General features: G+C 34.2%; 1 protein-coding gene and 1 long non-coding RNA gene across 10 annotated transcripts in view; one reads left to right on the forward strand and one right to left on the reverse strand.

Moving 5' to 3' along the window:
- The window catches only part of LOC127720578 (uncharacterized), a 50610-nt gene extending 46802 nt beyond the window's left edge, over positions 1-3808 (reverse strand). The window contains exon 1 of the long non-coding RNA XR_007990879.1: positions 3638-3808. This is a non-coding gene — a long non-coding RNA (uncharacterized LOC127720578). The remainder of the gene's footprint in view (positions 1-3637) is intronic.
- LOC127720575 (NECAP-like protein CG9132) overlaps positions 1-17490 on the forward strand; it is a 102573-nt gene that overhangs the window by 67057 nt on the left and 18026 nt on the right. For 8 of the 9 annotated variants that reach the window (XR_007990872.1, XR_007990870.1, XR_007990871.1 and 5 more), the window contains exons 5-6: positions 4284-4392; positions 10367-10719. Coding sequence is in view for 2 of the 9 variants with exons in the window: in XM_052227190.1 (XP_052083150.1) it covers positions 4284-4392; positions 10367-10719 (462 nt within the window). In the remaining 7 variants the exon portion in view is untranslated. Of the gene's footprint in view, positions 1-4283; positions 4393-10366; positions 10720-13047; positions 13096-17490 lie in introns of all 9 variants that reach the window. The other variant, XM_052227192.1, reaches the window with a different exon arrangement.

The raw sequence follows: 17490 nt of genomic DNA on the forward strand, positions 1-17490 counted from the left end.
CCATCACCAAAACACAATTTTGTCATGAATCCATCTGTGTCCTTTGTTTAATATGCACATAGACCAAGGTGAGCGACACAGGCTCTTTAGAGCCTCTAGTTTTGGTACTAGCTGCATAAAGAGATCATGGTTTGTCCGGCTATCTCCTCCTACAGTTTTAGAGATACAACTTTAATATTTTGTAGTATGCTCAAACACATAATGGGGGTGTGCATGGCCACAGGATTTTGATTTCTTTTTCAAATATTCTGAAAATGACAGGTAGTTGGACTTAGTCATTTTTTTGGTCAGGTGGGGGCATCATTTGTGTCTTACAGATAGCGTCACAATTTCAAGTTGTATGCCAACATCACTGTTTGTCAAATGTAAAATATTTGGAACTATGCTTATGCCTACAGATGGCAGAGCAGAAAGGGGGCATTGTCCATATCTAGTTAACTTTTTTTAAAGGTTTTTTGAAAAATGATTTAAATTCTCTGGGGTGTATGAGATCTCAGTTCTTTTTAGCTCACCTGGCCTGAAGGGCCAAGTGAGCTTTTCTCATCACTTGGCGTCTGTCGTCAGTCGTCAGTCTACGACGTCTTCGTCGTGGTCTGTCGTCGTTAGCTTTTTACAAATATCTTCTCCTCTGAAACCACTGGGCCAAATTTAACCAAACTTGGCCACAATCATCATTAGGGTATCTAGTTTAAAAATTATGTCCGATGACCCCGCCAACTAACCAAGATGGCCGCCATGGCTAAAAATAGAACTATAGGGGTAAAATGTAGATTTTGGCTTATATCTCTGAAACCAAAGCATTTAGAGTAAATCTGACATAGGGTGAAACTGATTATCAGGTCAAGATCTATCTGCCCTGAAATTGTCAGACAAATCTGACAACCTGTTGTTTGGTTGCTGCCCCTGAATTGGTAATTTTAAGGAAATTTTGCAGTTTTTGGTTATTATCTTGAATATTATTATAGATAGAGATAAACTGTAAACAGCAATAATGTTCAGCAAAGTAAGATCTACAAATAAGTTGTCATGACCAAAATTGTCAGTTGACCCCTTTAGCAGTTATTGCCCTTAATAGTCAGTTTTTAACAATTTTTTGTAAATTTTTGTAATCTTTTACGAAAATCTTCTTCTCTGAAACTACTGAGACAAATTTAACCATACTTGGCCATAATTATTAGGGTATCTAGTTTAAAAAATTTGTCCGATGACCCCGCCTTCCAACCATCATGGCGGACTTGGTTAAAAATAGAACATAGGTGTAAAATGCAGTTTTATATCACTGAAACTAAAGCATTTAGAGCAAATCTGACAAGTGGCAAAAATGTTCATCAGATTTAGATTTATCTGCCCTGAAATTTTCAGACGAATCCGACAACCCGTTGTTGGGTTGCTGCCCCTGCGTTAGTAATTTGACAAAAATTTTGCAGTTTTTATACGGCCGCCAAAAAATTTTTGTGGTCGTATATTGGTATGACGTTGGCGTCGTCGTCGTCGTTGTTTTTCGCACTCTAACTTTAGTTTAAATGAATGGATCTCTATGAAATTTTACCACAAGGTTCAATACCACAAAAGGAAGGTTGGGATTGATTTTGGGGGTTATGGTACCAACAGTAAAGGAATTAGGGGCCAAAAAGGGGCCAAAAATAAGCATTTTTGTAACTTCCAGACATAACTTGTGTGTTAGTGTATGGATCTCTCTTACATTGTACCACAAGGTTCCATATCACAAAAGGAATGCTGGGATTAATTTTGGGGGTAATTGCCTCAAAATTTAAGGAATTAGGGGCCAAAAAAGGGGAAAAAAACAAGCATTTTTCTAGTTTCATGACAATAACTTGTGTGTAAGTGTATGGATCTTTCTGAAATTGTACTACAAGGTTCCATATCACAAAGGGAAAGCTAGAATTGAGTTTGGGGGTAATTTCCGAAACGTTTAGGAATTGGGGGCCAAAAAGGGGCCAAAAATAAGCATTTTGCTAGTTTCCAGACAATAACTTGTGTTCAAGTGTATGGATCTCTCTGAAATTGTACTGCAAGGTACCATACCACAAAGGGAAGGCTGGGATTGATGATGGGGGTAATTGCCTCAATATTTTAGGAATTAGGGGCCAAAAAGGGGCAAAAAACAAGCATTTTTCTAGTTTCAGGACAATAACTTGTGTGTAAGTGTATGGATCTTTCTGAAATTGTACTACAATGTTCCATATCACAAAGGGAAAGCTGGGTTTGAGTTTGGGGGTAATTGTCCTAAACGTTTAGGAATTTGGGGCCAAAAAGGGGCCAAAAAACACATTTTTCTAGTTTCCAGACAATAACTTGTGTTCAAGTGTATGGATCTCTCTGAAATTGTACTGCAAGGTACCTTACCACAAAGGGAAGGCAGGGATTGAGTTTGGGGGTGATGAATCATAAGGGGGTTCAAAATATTTGGGGGGGGGGATTTTTTTTTTTTTTTACTTTTTTTTCTTTTTTTCCTTTTTTTTTTCTTTTAAATTTTTCCATTTTAAGTTGGTTATTTCTGATTAATATTTAAAAGCAAATAATAATGATATGGTAGGAGATACAAACCAAACAGGATGTGTAAATTATTATATAATAAGTATTGTGCAATAGCAAGAAATTTTCAATTGCACAGTATTGCACAATAGCAAGAAATCTTCAATTGCACAGTATTGCGCAATAGCAAGAAATCTTCAATTGCACAGTATTGCGCAATAGCAAGAAATATCCAATAGCACAATATTGCGCAATAGCAAGAAATTGTCAATTGTACAGTATTGCGCAATAGCAAGAAATATTTAATTGCACAGTATTGTGCAAAAGAAGATACTTCGTATAAATTGCTTATTTCTTGACCAATTTCAATGGGGTTTTATTCTTGAATTCTTGGGGTTCTTTAATATGCTGAATCTAACCGTGTATTTAGTTTTTGGATTTTGGGCCCCGTTTTTAAATTGGTCCACATTGAGGTCCAAAGGGTCCAAAATTAAACTTTCTTTGATTTCATCAAAAATTGAATTATTGGGGTTCTTTGATATGCCGAATCTAACCGTGTAGTTAGATTCTTAAATTTTGGTTCCGTTTTCAAATTGGTCTACATTAAGGTCCAAAGGGTCCAAAATTAAACTTAGTTTGATTTTAACAAAAATTGAATTCTTAGGGTTCTTTGATATGCTGAATCTAAACATGTATTTAGATTTTTGATTATGGGCCCAGTTTTCAAGTTGGTCCAAATTGGGGTCCAAAATTAAACTTTGTTTGATTTCAACAAAAATTGAATATATTGGGTTCTTTGATATGCTGAATCTAACCATGTATTTAGATTTTTGATTTTTGGGCCCCGTTATCAACTTTGTCCACATTGAGGTCAAAAGGGTCCAAAATTAAACTTTGTTTGATTTCATCAAAAATTGAATTCTTGGGTTTCTTTGATATGCTGAATCTAACCATGTATTTAGATTTTGGATATTGGACCATAATAGGTGAATGTCCAATTTAAAATTTTTAAGTTCTTAGACCACATTCATTCTGTGTCAGAAACCTATGCTGTGTCAAATATTTAATCACAATCCAAATGCAAAGCTGTATCAAGCTTGAATGTTGTGTCCATACTTGCCCCAACTGTTCAGGGTTCGACCTCTGCAGTCGTATCAAGCTGTGCCCTGCGGAGCATTTTATTTGTTATTATCTTAGATATCATTATAATATCTAATATCTAATACTATTAATTATGATTTTAACCTTATTTTACATGATTTCAAAGCATCAGTAAATACAGGTGAGCGACACAGGCTCTTGAGAGCCTCTAGTTTCATGTTAGAAATAGAATAGAAAATTCACACATTGCTTTCATTAGTCTTGTATTGAGAAAATCTTGTTCAAGTGAATCAGTATGAAAGTATTTGTAGAAATGTTTTCAAATGAAAATTTATTAATTTCTCACAAAATTATCCTGTTGTCATTCTTGTTTATGTGTGTGTACTTCTTATCCTATTCATTTAATGTAAATGTGTTTGTTCAAATAGTTATTGTTTATTGCCCATTTGTGTGATTTGGCCAGTATTTCAATAAAAGGATTACTTGTCCAATAAAAGTCAGAAGAGTTTAAAAAGAATATCACATGCTAAATTCTTGTAACAAACTATTTATTTCTTTTATTCTAAATCTGTCAAGAATTTTTTTTTTAATATTCAGTAAAGCAAAGGTCTTGTAAAATCCGTATTTTCATCAGTAAAACTAAAGTTATGTACACTAAAGAAAGCATGTGTTATTGTCTTTTCCAGATGGTTGAAAAATGAAGAAGCAGCGAAAAAGACACAAGCAGAATTTAACAGCGGACCAAAACTTGACCTTGGATTCAAAGAAGGTCAAACCATAAAAATTAATATACAGGTATGTACCAGTAATCAAATCAGATAGTTTTCACATAAACCAAAGGTCAATATAAGTTTTAGTTATCATTTTGTATCAGTGGAGGTTTGTATAATTGAATATCTATTCTGACATTCTCACCACCTTCCTCATTGTCATAGGTTGTCATCCATTAAATTTTACGACAATCGTCTCCTCTGAAACTACTTTGCCAATTGAAACCAAGTTTGGCCACAATCATCATTGGATGATCTTGTTTTAAAATTGTGACATATCATGATCCTGCCTACCAACCAAAATAGCCTAAATGACTAAAAATAGAACTTAGGGGTAAAATTCAAGTTTTGTCTATTATTATATTGCGATTTATTCTACTGCTCAGTGATGACTACATAATTATCTTCCAAGAAGATTGATTGATTATGGGAAGGGCATGAAATATTCATTTACAAATAATAATTGGTGTCAAAGAATTTTAATCGCAGTATGTGACAAAGTTCAGTGATTAGAAAAATGTTAGGATTTTTAAATTTATACAATGACCTCATGTCAGGAAATTTGGACTCTGAATGATATCAAAAGCGCAAGAAAAGTGGCACACATTGGTATAAAAAACATGACTGGAAAAAAGAAATTGACACAAGCATGAACTTATGCCATGATAATTTACACTGTTTACTGTAGGACTTTATTGATTACCAGTACAAAAAGTCAGACAACCTTTACCAAGGTTTATCCCATAACTGTCATGTTTATAACAACCGGTAGTAAATAAACTTATATTTGCACCTTGCACAAGAATCTTAAGAGCATCAACCCTAGTATTTTTGTCTAGGGTCGCAGTATGCGAGACAAAGGTATTACTATCCGGCGGCGGCGTAAACTATTTGTATAAAGCTTTATATTTCAGAAGGTAGAAGACCTGGATGCTTCATATCTTGTATGCAGATACCTTATGTTACAAAGTTTCCGTCTGTCATATGTCCTTGACCTCATTTTCATGGTTCAGTGACTGCTTAAAAAAAAATTGAGTTTTTTTGTAATGTGAATTTCTCACTTATTATGAGAAATAGGTTACCTATATTTGGCATATGGGTTCCTTGCAACTTCTACATGTCTGTCAGACAGGATTTATCACCTTGATCTCATTTAATGGATCAGTGATCAAGGTTAAAGTTCGTGATTAGGTTTGTTTCTCAAATACTACAAGCAGTAGAATAACTTTATGTGGAGTATAGAATGACTGTAATGGGTACATGTCAGTCTGGCAGGTTTCATCTGACCTTGACCTCATTTTCATGGTTCATTGGTCAATGATACATTTTCGTAATTTTGCCAGTCTATCAGATACTATAAGCAACAGGTCAACTGTATTTAGTGTATGGAATGATTGTAAGGTATACACCTTGTTCTAGCCAGTATCATCTGACCATGACCTCATTTTCATATTTCATTGGTCAATGTTAAGGTTTGTGTCTCCGTCTGTTTTTCAAATTCTCAAAGTAATAGGTCAGCTATATTTGGTGAATGAAATAATTGTAAGGTGTACATGTCTGTCTGGCAGGTATTATCTGAACTTGACCTCATTTTCATGGTTCATTGGTCAATGATACATTTTCGTAATTTTGCCAGTCTATCAGATACTATAAGCAACAGGTCAACTGTATTTAGTGTATGGAATGATTGTAAGGTATACACCTTGTTCTAGCCAGTATCATCTGACCATGACCTCATTTTCATATTTCATTGGTCAATGTTAAGTTTTGTGTTTCCGTCTGTTTTTCAAATTCTCAAAGTAATAGGTCAGCTATATTTGGTGAATGAAACAATTGTAATGTGTACATGTCTGTCTGGCAGGTATTATCTGACCTTGACCTCATTTTCATGGTTCATGATACATTTTCTTAATTTTGCCAGTCTATCAGATACTATAAGCAACAGATCAATTATATTTGGTGTATTGAATGATTGTAAGGTGTACATGTCTTGTCTGTCTTGCCTGGTTCATCTGATTATGACCTCATTATCATAGAACATTGATAATGTTAAGTTTATGTGGTACTTGTTGTACAGACTTTCAACATAAATTCAATTACCCTGTACCCTAATACTCACATTTCATACAATTGCATATGCTTCATATTATGGGCACTGTAAACCATAGCTTAGAAAGCAATAGAAATATGTTGTACAAAAATGTAGGTAGTGTAAAAGGGAAAATTTCTCCACATTTTTGCTATTTACCAAAAAAAGGTTTCTAATGCAATTAGACCAGTGGTTGCCTAACAGAAACATTTGTTTAAGAATTTGAAAAAGTATGTCACTATGGCGAATTCTTTACATATACATGATATAATTGATTTTTACCCTTGCATATGAAGAACACATAACGGATTTCAGAGGAAATAAAAAATAAAATCCTCCCATCCACCCCATTTTTGTCTCGTCTGCAATGAGGCATAATTATTCCTATCCGGCGGCGGCAGCGACAGCGTCATAAACTATTTGTATAAAGGTTTATATTTCAGAAGGTAGAAGACCTGGAGGCTTCATATCTTGTATGCAGTGTATTTGGTGTATGGAATGATTGTAACGGGTAGATGTTAGTCTGGCAGGTTTCATCTGACCTTGACCTCATTTTCATGGTTCATTGGTCTAAGTTAAGATTTTGGGTTTTGGTCTGTTTTTCAAGTACCATAAGCAATAGGTCAACTATGTTTGGTGTATGGAATGCTTGTAAGGTGTATATGCCTGTCTGTCAGGTATTATATGATCTTGACCTCATTCTCATAGAACTTAAAAATGTTTAGTTTATGTGATACTTTTAGTAAAACCTTTATCTTTATTACTGTCAGTAAAGCAGGCAAGACCTTTCAATATGTGCATTCTTGTGGATTTTGCATAGTTTACAAGTTAATGTTTGTGTTTAGGTTTGTTTAAAGGGAAAGACTTATAATAAGTCAATGGTATTTGGTATGCAGTTGTATTAGCATTGGCACATCTCATTTCCATGGAGATTGTTTAGCCATGTACCTTCAGTCATGGTTCTTCGACTTTGAATATTTGCATAACTTACATGTTAAAGTATTGCTATTTTAATTTCAACATTTACATTATCAAAATTACAAAAAGGCGAGACATATCTCTTTGATAACAGTTTATTTAAAGCCTTTTCAACTTTTTGGTCAAAAACTACAGAGAAACTGTAAAGAGAAAATTTGGTCAGCAATGAAAAATGAACAAACAAGTATTTAAGTGGTGATTTGTATTCTACTGTGCAATGTTGGAGAGTAGCCATTGTTGAAGATAGAACTTGGTTAGGGACACATGCTCTTTAGAGCCCCTAGTTTCATTTTCATAAAATTTTATTGTGACAAGTTTTAGTGGTGAAGGAATGTCTTTTGAGTAACCAGTAATCTAGTGCACCTTTTCTTTTGCGAATGTTCAGCATATAAATAATTTAGTGTCAGTCTGTAAGAATCAGGCAATTTAGAAAAAAATCTAAACATGGCCCAAAAAAAACATGGACCTAACCACCCTTTTTCAAAGGTACCCTCATCCTGAGTTAAAAATGGTAAGTCTTTCGTTTCTGTTGGTCTGGTAATTCTAGAAATATCTAGATAAATTTTGGTTAGAATGATAGCAAATAACAGAGTTATTGCCCCTTAATTGTTAATTTTTGATGCATTTTAACCAAATTATATCTTGAATTATCAGAACAGGGAAAGGAAACGAATGTTATATTCATGCACAATTATTTGCAAATGTACAGCATACAAATAATTTAGTGCACCTTTCCTTTGCAAATGTCCAGCATACCAGTGAATGATAAGCATGTTAAGGTTTATCTGCCACAAAATTTTCAGACTAATCAGACAACCCTATTTTGAGTAACTGCCCCATAAGGCCACACCAATTTAATTTCTTGTTCTATGGATTTTCCACTCCAGAAATTAGGGCGAGCGAGTGATTTGAAAATTTTAATAAAAAAAAAGTTAATTAGAAAATTTTTGAGACGAGCGATTATAATTTTTTTTTGTAAACATAAAATCATAGGTTCTGACAATATTGATCAAAACAAGATGGTATGAAACTTGATTTTCTTCTTGTACTTTGACATTTCTTTAATTTATCAACTGCTAAAGTGTTTTTCCCCTGTTTACCAAGACATGTAATGCCCACTTTTAATTGCAGCATATTTACGACTTCTTGTTTTACTGCAACTGTTACTTTCTGAGGACATCAGGTCTTGAAGTGAATAATTATTTAAATGATCTCCATTAAATTGTCATAGATGTCTTTCCTCCTTCACCGGACATGACTTATAACTAGCAACACGGCAGGTGTCTTGCAGGATGAAATTTGAAAAAAATGGCAGGATAGGAGTTTGAGTGAAAAAAAGGCAGGATGAGCAACTTGGCGAAAAAAGGCAGGATGAGCAACTTGGCGAAAAAAGGCAGGATGACAGTTTATGTAAAAAAATTTGTGATAAACTAATAAAAAAAAAAGGCAGGACCGAATAGAGTGAAAAATAAAAAGGCAGGACCGAGATCTAAAAAAAAAAAATGCAGGACAAAATTTTTCATTGTAGCCCTAACCCCCCATAAAAAAACAAATGGTAGCTCCCTTATATGTTGGTTGTCTGTGTCTCTGTCATTTTGGTGTTCTCCTTTTTTTTCTATGTATTTTTGGCACTTTGTATATAAATAAGATGTGGTATGAGTGCATATGAGACAACTCTCCATCCAACTCACAATGTATTTAAAGTTAACAATTATAACCATATAGGTCAAAGTACGGCATTCAACACGGAGCTTCTGCTCACACCAAACAGCAAGCTATAAAGGGCCCCATAATGACTTAGTGTAAAACAATTCAAACAGGAAAACCAACAGTCTAATATAAATTCAAAACGAGAAACACCTATGAACCACACCAACAAACGACAACTACTGAACAACAGGCTCCTAACTTAGGACAGGTGCATAAAAATGCAGTGGTTATGGATAGTTTTATTCCGCCGGCAAACTATATTGCAGTTGAAAGCAACACTTCTCCCCCACGTCCTTTATTCTAACAACGAAAATCAGCTTGATTTTGTGAATAATCGTCCTTGACTTTGAAATCTGTGTTAATGCTCGAAACAGTTAAAAGGGTCGCGATTTGACATTGACTAAAACGATCTTGCTGTCGCTTTTTATTTTGTTTTTAATGTTTACAAAAATTGGCGCGGGAAATAGACACAATTACTTTTCCGGATGCGGGAAGCGGGAAAACAAAATTTTGGGTTTAGAAAAAAGTATGTGCGGGCGGGTCCGTTGAACAAGGAATTAAATTGGTGTGGCCTAAATAATAAGTTTTATGAAATTTGTCTGTATTTGGTTATTGTCTTGAAAACTAGATAAGGAGAAATTTTAAATAGCAAATAAGTTTGTTTCCTTGATACTACAAGCAAAGGTTAACTCTATTTGGTGTATGGAATGATTGTAAGGTGTACATGTCTGTCTGTCAGGGTTTATCTGAAATTGACCTTATCTTCATGGTTAATTTTGTCAATGATAAGTTTTTCATGGTTTTGTTCATTTCCTATATACATGTACTATAAAGCAATAGGATTTGTACTCATTATCACTCAACTTAAGAGTTGTCAACTTGAAGGTAGAACCATGTGAGTACTATGTACTTAAGAGTTGTCAACTTGAAGGCAGAACCATGTGAGTACTATGTACTTAAGAGTTGTCAACTTGAAGGCAGAACCATGTGAGTACTATGTACTTAAGAGTTGTCAACTTGAAGGTAGAACCATGTGAGTACTATGTACTTGATAATTAATATTAATCCAACACCTACTATACAAACCATCTGCTGTAAGAAGGCCAGACATAACAGTTTATTGCCTAGATATGCCTCTTCAATAGTAGATATAAAAGTTATAAGAATAAATGACAGCATAATTTTAACTAAAAATTATTTGTAAATGATGTTGCTTTTTCAGACCAAGAAAGACCCTAATCAGCAAGCAAAATCCAGACCAAAGGGTCAAGGGTCAGGAGGTGGTTTTGGAATGTTGCCTCCTCCTCCTGGAGCAATGAAGTTGCCACCACCACCAGGTGGTATATCACAACTGGAACCCAATCAAGAAAAACAACACCAGCAAATTTCACAGTTTTCAGAACCGAAAACAAATTCTCATTCACAAAACATTAGTTCTAGTAATAGCCAATCAAATGTAGATCTGTTGTTTGATTCATTATCAGTGAGTTCATCAGGGTCATCATCACAACCTGTGTTACAACCTCAGACAACAACACAAACTGTAGATCCTTGGGGAGATTTTACAGGAGTTAAGTGAGTATAGTGGAGAACTTCTTTTATGTTATGTTCAAAAAATTGAAAAATGGGTTCTTTAAAGACATTTTTCAGAAGTGTCAATATCTATTAATTTTTATACGACCGCAAAAAAATTTTTGTGGTTGTATATTGGTATGACGTTGGCGTCGTCGTCGTCCGAAGACACATTAGTTTTCGCACTCTAACTTTAGTTTAAGTAAATGGATCTCTATGAAATTTTACCATAAGGTTCAATATCACAGAAGGAAGGTTGGGATTTTGGGGGTTATGGTACCAACAGTTAAGGAATTAGGGGCCAAAAAGGGGCCAAAAATAAGCATTTTTGTAACTTCCAGACATAACTTGTGTGTTAGTGTATGGATCTCTCTGACATTGTACCACAAGGTTCCATATTACAAAGAGAAGGCTGGGATTGATTTTGGGGGTAATTGCCTCAAAATTTTAAGAATTAGGGGCAAAAAAAGGGGCAAAAAACAAGCATTTTTCTAGTTTCATGACAATAACTTGTGTGTAAGTGTATGGATCTTTATTAAATTGTACGACAAGGTTCAATATCACAAAGGGAAAGCTGGAATTGAGTTTGAGGGTAATTGCCCATAACGTTTAGGAATTAGGGGCCAAAAAGGGGCCAAAAATAAGCATTTTTCTAGTTTCCAGACAATAACTTTTGTTGAAGTGTATGGATCTTTCTGAAATTGTACTGCAAGGTACCATACCACAAAGAGAAGGCTGGGATTGATTTTGGGGTAATTGCCTTTAAATGTTAGGAATTAGGGGCCAAAAAGGGGCAAAAAACAAGCATTTTTCTAGTTTCAGGACAATAACTTGTGTGTAAGTGTATGGACCTTTATGAAATTGTACTACAGGGTTCCATATCACAAAGGGAAAGCTGGGTTTGAGTTTGGGGTTAATTGCCCTAAACGTTTAGGAATTTGGGGCCAAAAAACAAGCATTTTTCTAGTTTACAGACTATGACTTGTGTTCAAGCGTATGGATCTCTCTGAAATTGTACTTCAAGGTACCATACCACAAAGGGAAGGCTGGGATTGAGTTTGGGGGTGATGAATCATAAGGGGGTTCCTTTTTTTTCTTTAAAATTTTCCATTTTAAATTGGTTATTTCTGATTTATATATAAAAGCAAATAATAATGATATGGTTTGAATAGGTAAATTCAAATTTTTAAAGTTCTTAGACCACATTCATTCTGTGTCAGAAACCTATGCTGTGTCAAATATTTAATCACAATCCAAATTTAGTGCTGTATCAAGCTTGAATGTTATGTCCATACTTGCCCCAACTGTTCAGGGTTCGACCTCTGCGGTCGTATCAAGCTGTGCCCAGCAGAGCATTTTATTTAGATATTTAGTTCAAACTGAATAATTAAAATTAGAAAATAAACAAATAAATAAATTGCAGTTTTATAAAAAAAAATATTGAGGAAGCTTAAATTTTGATTTATTGCACAAATTTTAGATAGGTTAAACTAATTAAATTAAGCAACACTGTGTTTCCATGAATATACACACTTGTAACAAATTAATTCTAACAAGATGTTTAAATATTATAAGATCTTGTATGTTTTCTTTTTTTGCAATTTTTCACTCTTTGTTCTTCCATCAACTGAGTCCTCTTTGTATGAATACTGATTCCAATTATTATAGTATATTTAAGTAACCTTCCGTATAGCGGGTTATTTTCGCGGGGGTATATTTTCGCTTATTTTCGTGGATAGAACAAAATCGCCAAAATAAATTCCGCCAATTTAAATGTGCACATGCAAACATAGTGATAAAAGTTTTGAATCCGCCAATATAATAACCACCAAAATATTTCGTATACCTTATTCAATGAAAATCGCGAAATTTTACACCCGGGAAAATAACCCGATATACGGTATGCTTTGTTGTTTTGTTAAAAATTGTTTATGTACTCACTTTGTGAAAACAAAATAGACTTTTTATGAAGAAATTGTCAAAATTGGAAGGCAACACAGGAGAACTTTACAAAAAAATTTGGGCAACATTAATTTGCTTGGAAGCCTTTTCAAAGCAACTTAAGAATTCCAGTAACTTTCTCTGTTGTGATGAGATTGTTTATAAGCAGGCCTAGAAAAAAATGTTTATAGAGTATATGCTTAAGTACTACTAATAATAATTTTTTTTTATAAAACATACAAAATCTTTAGTTGTGATGGAAAATATAGGTTTTAAAACATTATTTTTTACTGTTCAGTATTGCTAAGATACATGTAATAAACTTAAATTATTAACTAGAAAAGATGTGAAGTATTCATGGTTGTTTAATATGCTCAATTCAAATTTCAGGAAAGGTGGAGGAAAATGACTTGATATTCAACATTTTGAATAAATTATGTATGTTTGAACTGACAAATCCATTCTGTCAAAAACCTACAATTGCAGACCAATTCACATTATATGTTTAATCTGAGCACAGATTCTAACTTAATATCCTTGGTTAATGTCATTCTCCATTCCACAGACTTATACAATACAGTATATATTCCGCACATATTCCTTTTTCACTTACCTATCCATCGGACATCATCTGACACCAGATCACTTGGGGTCTGTTGTTCGGCTTAAACCTTTTTTTAATTCATCTACTCTAACTACTGGCCAAATGAAACTAAACAATTATCCTTAGGATGTCCAGTTTCAAAGTAATGAGAAGTGTTCCTGCTTGATGTTGAAATTAAAATAAGAAATAGGGAGTTGACAGTTTTTTGCTCGGTGTTGAAGGCCTCACTGTGACTTTACGAAGAAGAACAGCTATAAAAGCGCTGTTCCTTTGCTTTTTATACGACCGCAAAATAATTTTTGCGTCGTATAATGCTATGATGTTGTGGTCGTCGTCTGAAGACACATTTGGTTTCCGCACAATAACTTTAGTTTAAGTGAATGGACCTCTATGAATTTTAACCAGAAGGTTCAATACCTTAAAAGGAAGGTTGGGATAGATTTTGGGGTGATGGTACCCACAGTTTAGGAATTAGGGGCCAAAAACAAGCATTTTTGTAGTTTCTGGACAATAATTTGTGTGTAAGTGTATGGATCTCTCTGAAATTGTACCACAAGGTTCCATTTCTCAAAGGGAAGGCTGGGATTGAGTTTGGGGTTAATTGCCCCAAATGTTCAGGAATTAGGGGCAAATAAGGGGCCAAAACAAGCATTTTTCTAGTTTCCAGACAATAACTTGTGTTCAAGTGTATGGATCTCTCTAAAATTGTACTACAAGGTTCCATACCATAAAGGGAAGGCTGGGATTGAGTTTGGTGGTAATTACTCCAAAAAGGGGGGGGGGTTCAAAAAGTTGGGGGGATTTTTTTTCCAATTTTTTTTTTTTTTGGGGGGGGGGGGTCATTTTTTTTTCTTCAAAATTTTTTTGAAATTTCAAATTTTTGAAATCTCCAATTGCACAGTATTGTGCAATAGCAAGAAATCTTCAATTGCACAGTATTAGGCAATAGCACAGTATTGTACAATAGCACAGTATTGGGCAAAAGCAAGAAATCTTCAATTGCACAGTATTGCGCAATAGCACAGTATTGTGCAATATCACAGTATTGCGCAATAGCAAGAAATCTTCAATTGCACAGTATTGCTTAATAGCACAGTATTGGCCAATAGCACAGTATTGGGCAATAGCACAGTATTGCACAATAGCAAGAAATCTTCAATTGCACAGTATTGTGCAATAGCAAGAAATCTTCAGTTGAAAACAAATACAAATGTTTTAACCAATTTCGATGGGATTAATTAAGTCTTTAATTTTTGGGGGTTTTAACCTTGTATAATTTTTGTCGAGCCTGCGACTTTTGACGCAAAAGCGAGACATAGCGATCCTACATTCCGTCGGGTGTCCACAAATATTCACTCTGTGGTTAAAGTTTTTGAAATTTTAATAACTTTCTTAAACTATCCTGGATTTCTACCAAAGTTGGACATAAGCTTGTTTATGATCATAAGATAGTATCCAGAGTAAGTTTTGTAAAAAAAAAAAATCCTGCTTATCTGTATTTTACTTATAAATGGACTTAGTTTTTCTGCCAGTTAACTTTACATTCACTCTGTGGTTAAAGTTTTTAAAAATTTTTAAAATAACTTTCTTAAACTATCCTGGATTTGTACCAAACTTGGACAGAAGCTGTTTATGATCAAAAGTTAGTATCTATTTTGTAAAAATTTATTTTCTGTTTTTCCGTATATTACTTATAAATGGACTTAGTTTTTCTTCCAGTTAACATTACATACAATCTGCAGTTAAAGTTTTTAAAACATTTATTAGATTCATAAACCATCCTGGATTTTTACCAAACTTGGATAGAAGCTTCTTACAATCAAAAGATAGTATCTAGAGGAAAATTTTTAATAATTTTTTCCCCATTTTTGTTGAGCCTGCGACTAACAGCAAAAGTAGGCGAGACACTGGGTTCCGCGGAACCCTTACGATTTTTTTTGGATATTGGGCCCCATTTTCAAATTGGTCTACATTGAGGTCAAAGTGGTCCAAAAATAAACTTTGTTTGATTTCATCAAAAACTGAATTATTGCAGCTGTATGATTTGCTGAATCTTATTGTGCATTTAGATTTTTATTTTGGGCCCTGTTTTCAAATTAGTTCATATTAAGGTTTGAAGGGTTCAAAATTAAACTTTGTTTGATTTCAACTAAAATTAAATTATATGCTGAATCTAACCATGTTGTTAGATTTTGGATATCAGACCATTCTAGGTAAATTAAATGTCCAATTTCAAATATTTTTTTTTTAAGATCTTTGACACTCCTGTGAAACAACTAGATTAATTCAAAACAAAGGAGAACTTCCGTTAAGGGCTAATTTTGGCCTAAAATTAGAAGAACATCTGACGAAAGATTTTTGTCATTTTTTATACATTTTTTTGCGGTCATATATTGGTATGACGTTTTGTCTCCGTCGTCGTCATCCAAAGACACATTGGTTTTCGCACTCTAACTTTAGTTTAAGTGAATGGATCTCTATGAAATTTTACCATAAGGTTCAATACCACAAAAGAAAGGTGGGGATTTTGGGGGTTATGGTACCAACAGTTAAGGAATTAGGGGTCAAAAAGGGGCCAAAAATAAGCATTTTTGTAACTTCCAGACATAACTTGTGTGTTAGTGTATGGATCTCTCTGACATTGTACCACAAGGTTTCATATCACAAAGGGAATGCTGGGATTGACTTTGGGGGTAATTGCCTCCAAATTTTAGGAATTAAGGGCCAAAAAGGGGCAATAAACAAGCATTTTTCTAGTTTCATGACAATAACTTGTGTGTAAGTGTATGGATCTCTCTGACATTGTACCACAAGGTTCCATATCACCAAGGGAACGCTGCGATTGATTTTGGGGGTAATTACCTCAAAATTTTAGGAATTAGGGGCAAAAAAGGGGCAAAAAACAAGCAGTTTTCTAGTTTCATTTCAATAACTTGTGTGTAAGTGTATGGATCTTTATGAAATTGTACTACAAGGTTCCATATCACAAAGGGAAAGCTGGAATTGATTTTGGGGGTAACTCCCTCAAAATTTTAGGAATTAGGGGCCATAAAGGGGCAAAAAAACAAGCATTTTTCTAGTTACAGGACAATAACTTGTGTGTAAGTGTATGGACCTTTATGAAATTGTACTGCAAGGTTCCATATCACAAAGGGAAAGCTGGGTTTGAGTTTGTGGGTAATTGCCCTAAACACTTAGGAATTTGGGGCCAAAAAGGGGCCAAAAAACAAGCATTTTTCTAGTTTACAGACAATAACTTGTGTTCAAGTGTATGGATCTCTCTGAAATTGTACTTCAAGGTACCATACCACAAAAGGAAGGCTGGGATTGAGTTTGGGGGTGATGAATCATAAGGGGGTTCAAAAAATTTGGGGGGGATTTTTTTTTCCTTTTTTTTTCTTTAAAATTTTCCATTTGAAGTTGGTTATTTCTGATTTATATATATAAAAGCAAATAATAATGATATGGTTTGAATAGGTAAATTAAAAATTTTTAAGTTCTTAGACCACATTCATTCTGTGTCAGAAACCTATGCTGTATTAAATATTTAATTACAATCCAAATTCAGTGCTGTATCAAGCTTGAATGTTGTGTCCATACTTGCCCCAACTGTTCAGGGTTCGACCTCTGCGGTTGTATCAAGCTGCGCCCCAGCTGAGCATTTTATTATACAATTAAGTGTCTGCTTCAGTCGATCCAATTAGTTTATGTTAAATATTTTAACTGATTTGGTCATCAAAGAGGCTCAAATTCAAGCTTAAATATGAAAAATCTATCAAATATGCCATAAAACGTCACTTTTGAGATGGTTTTTGTTTAAAATGGAAGTGGCCGCATTCGTGTTCAGTCTCAGCATTTAAATATTAAGAATGAACACAAATGCGGCCACTTCCATTTTAGATAAAAACCGTCTTAAAATTAGCACAAATGCTAAAATTGTGAAGATTTCAGTATTTTTGCATGAAATGATGATACTAGTACCTGATGCATGTCCATTGTACTGTCAAAAACAGCCCATATATATGTAACAAAAGTATTCTTCTTTCCAATAAATAGCTAAAAGTTTACATTTTCAACAACTTTGTAAAACGCTGTATTTTGGGGCCAAAATGGGGTCTTACCGGACCTACTCCTTTGAACCATTATTACATGTTTGTATGGTTACAATTTCCTATCCTATTTTAAAGCTTAAAGCCTCTAAAGAAAATAATTTTACATTCCTTGTTAAG

Source organism: Mytilus californianus, unplaced genomic scaffold (genome assembly GCF_021869535.1).
Source record: "Mytilus californianus isolate M0D057914Y unplaced genomic scaffold, xbMytCali1.0.p SCAF_11, whole genome shotgun sequence".
Lineage (NCBI taxonomy): Eukaryota > Metazoa > Mollusca > Bivalvia > Mytilida > Mytilidae > Mytilus > Mytilus californianus.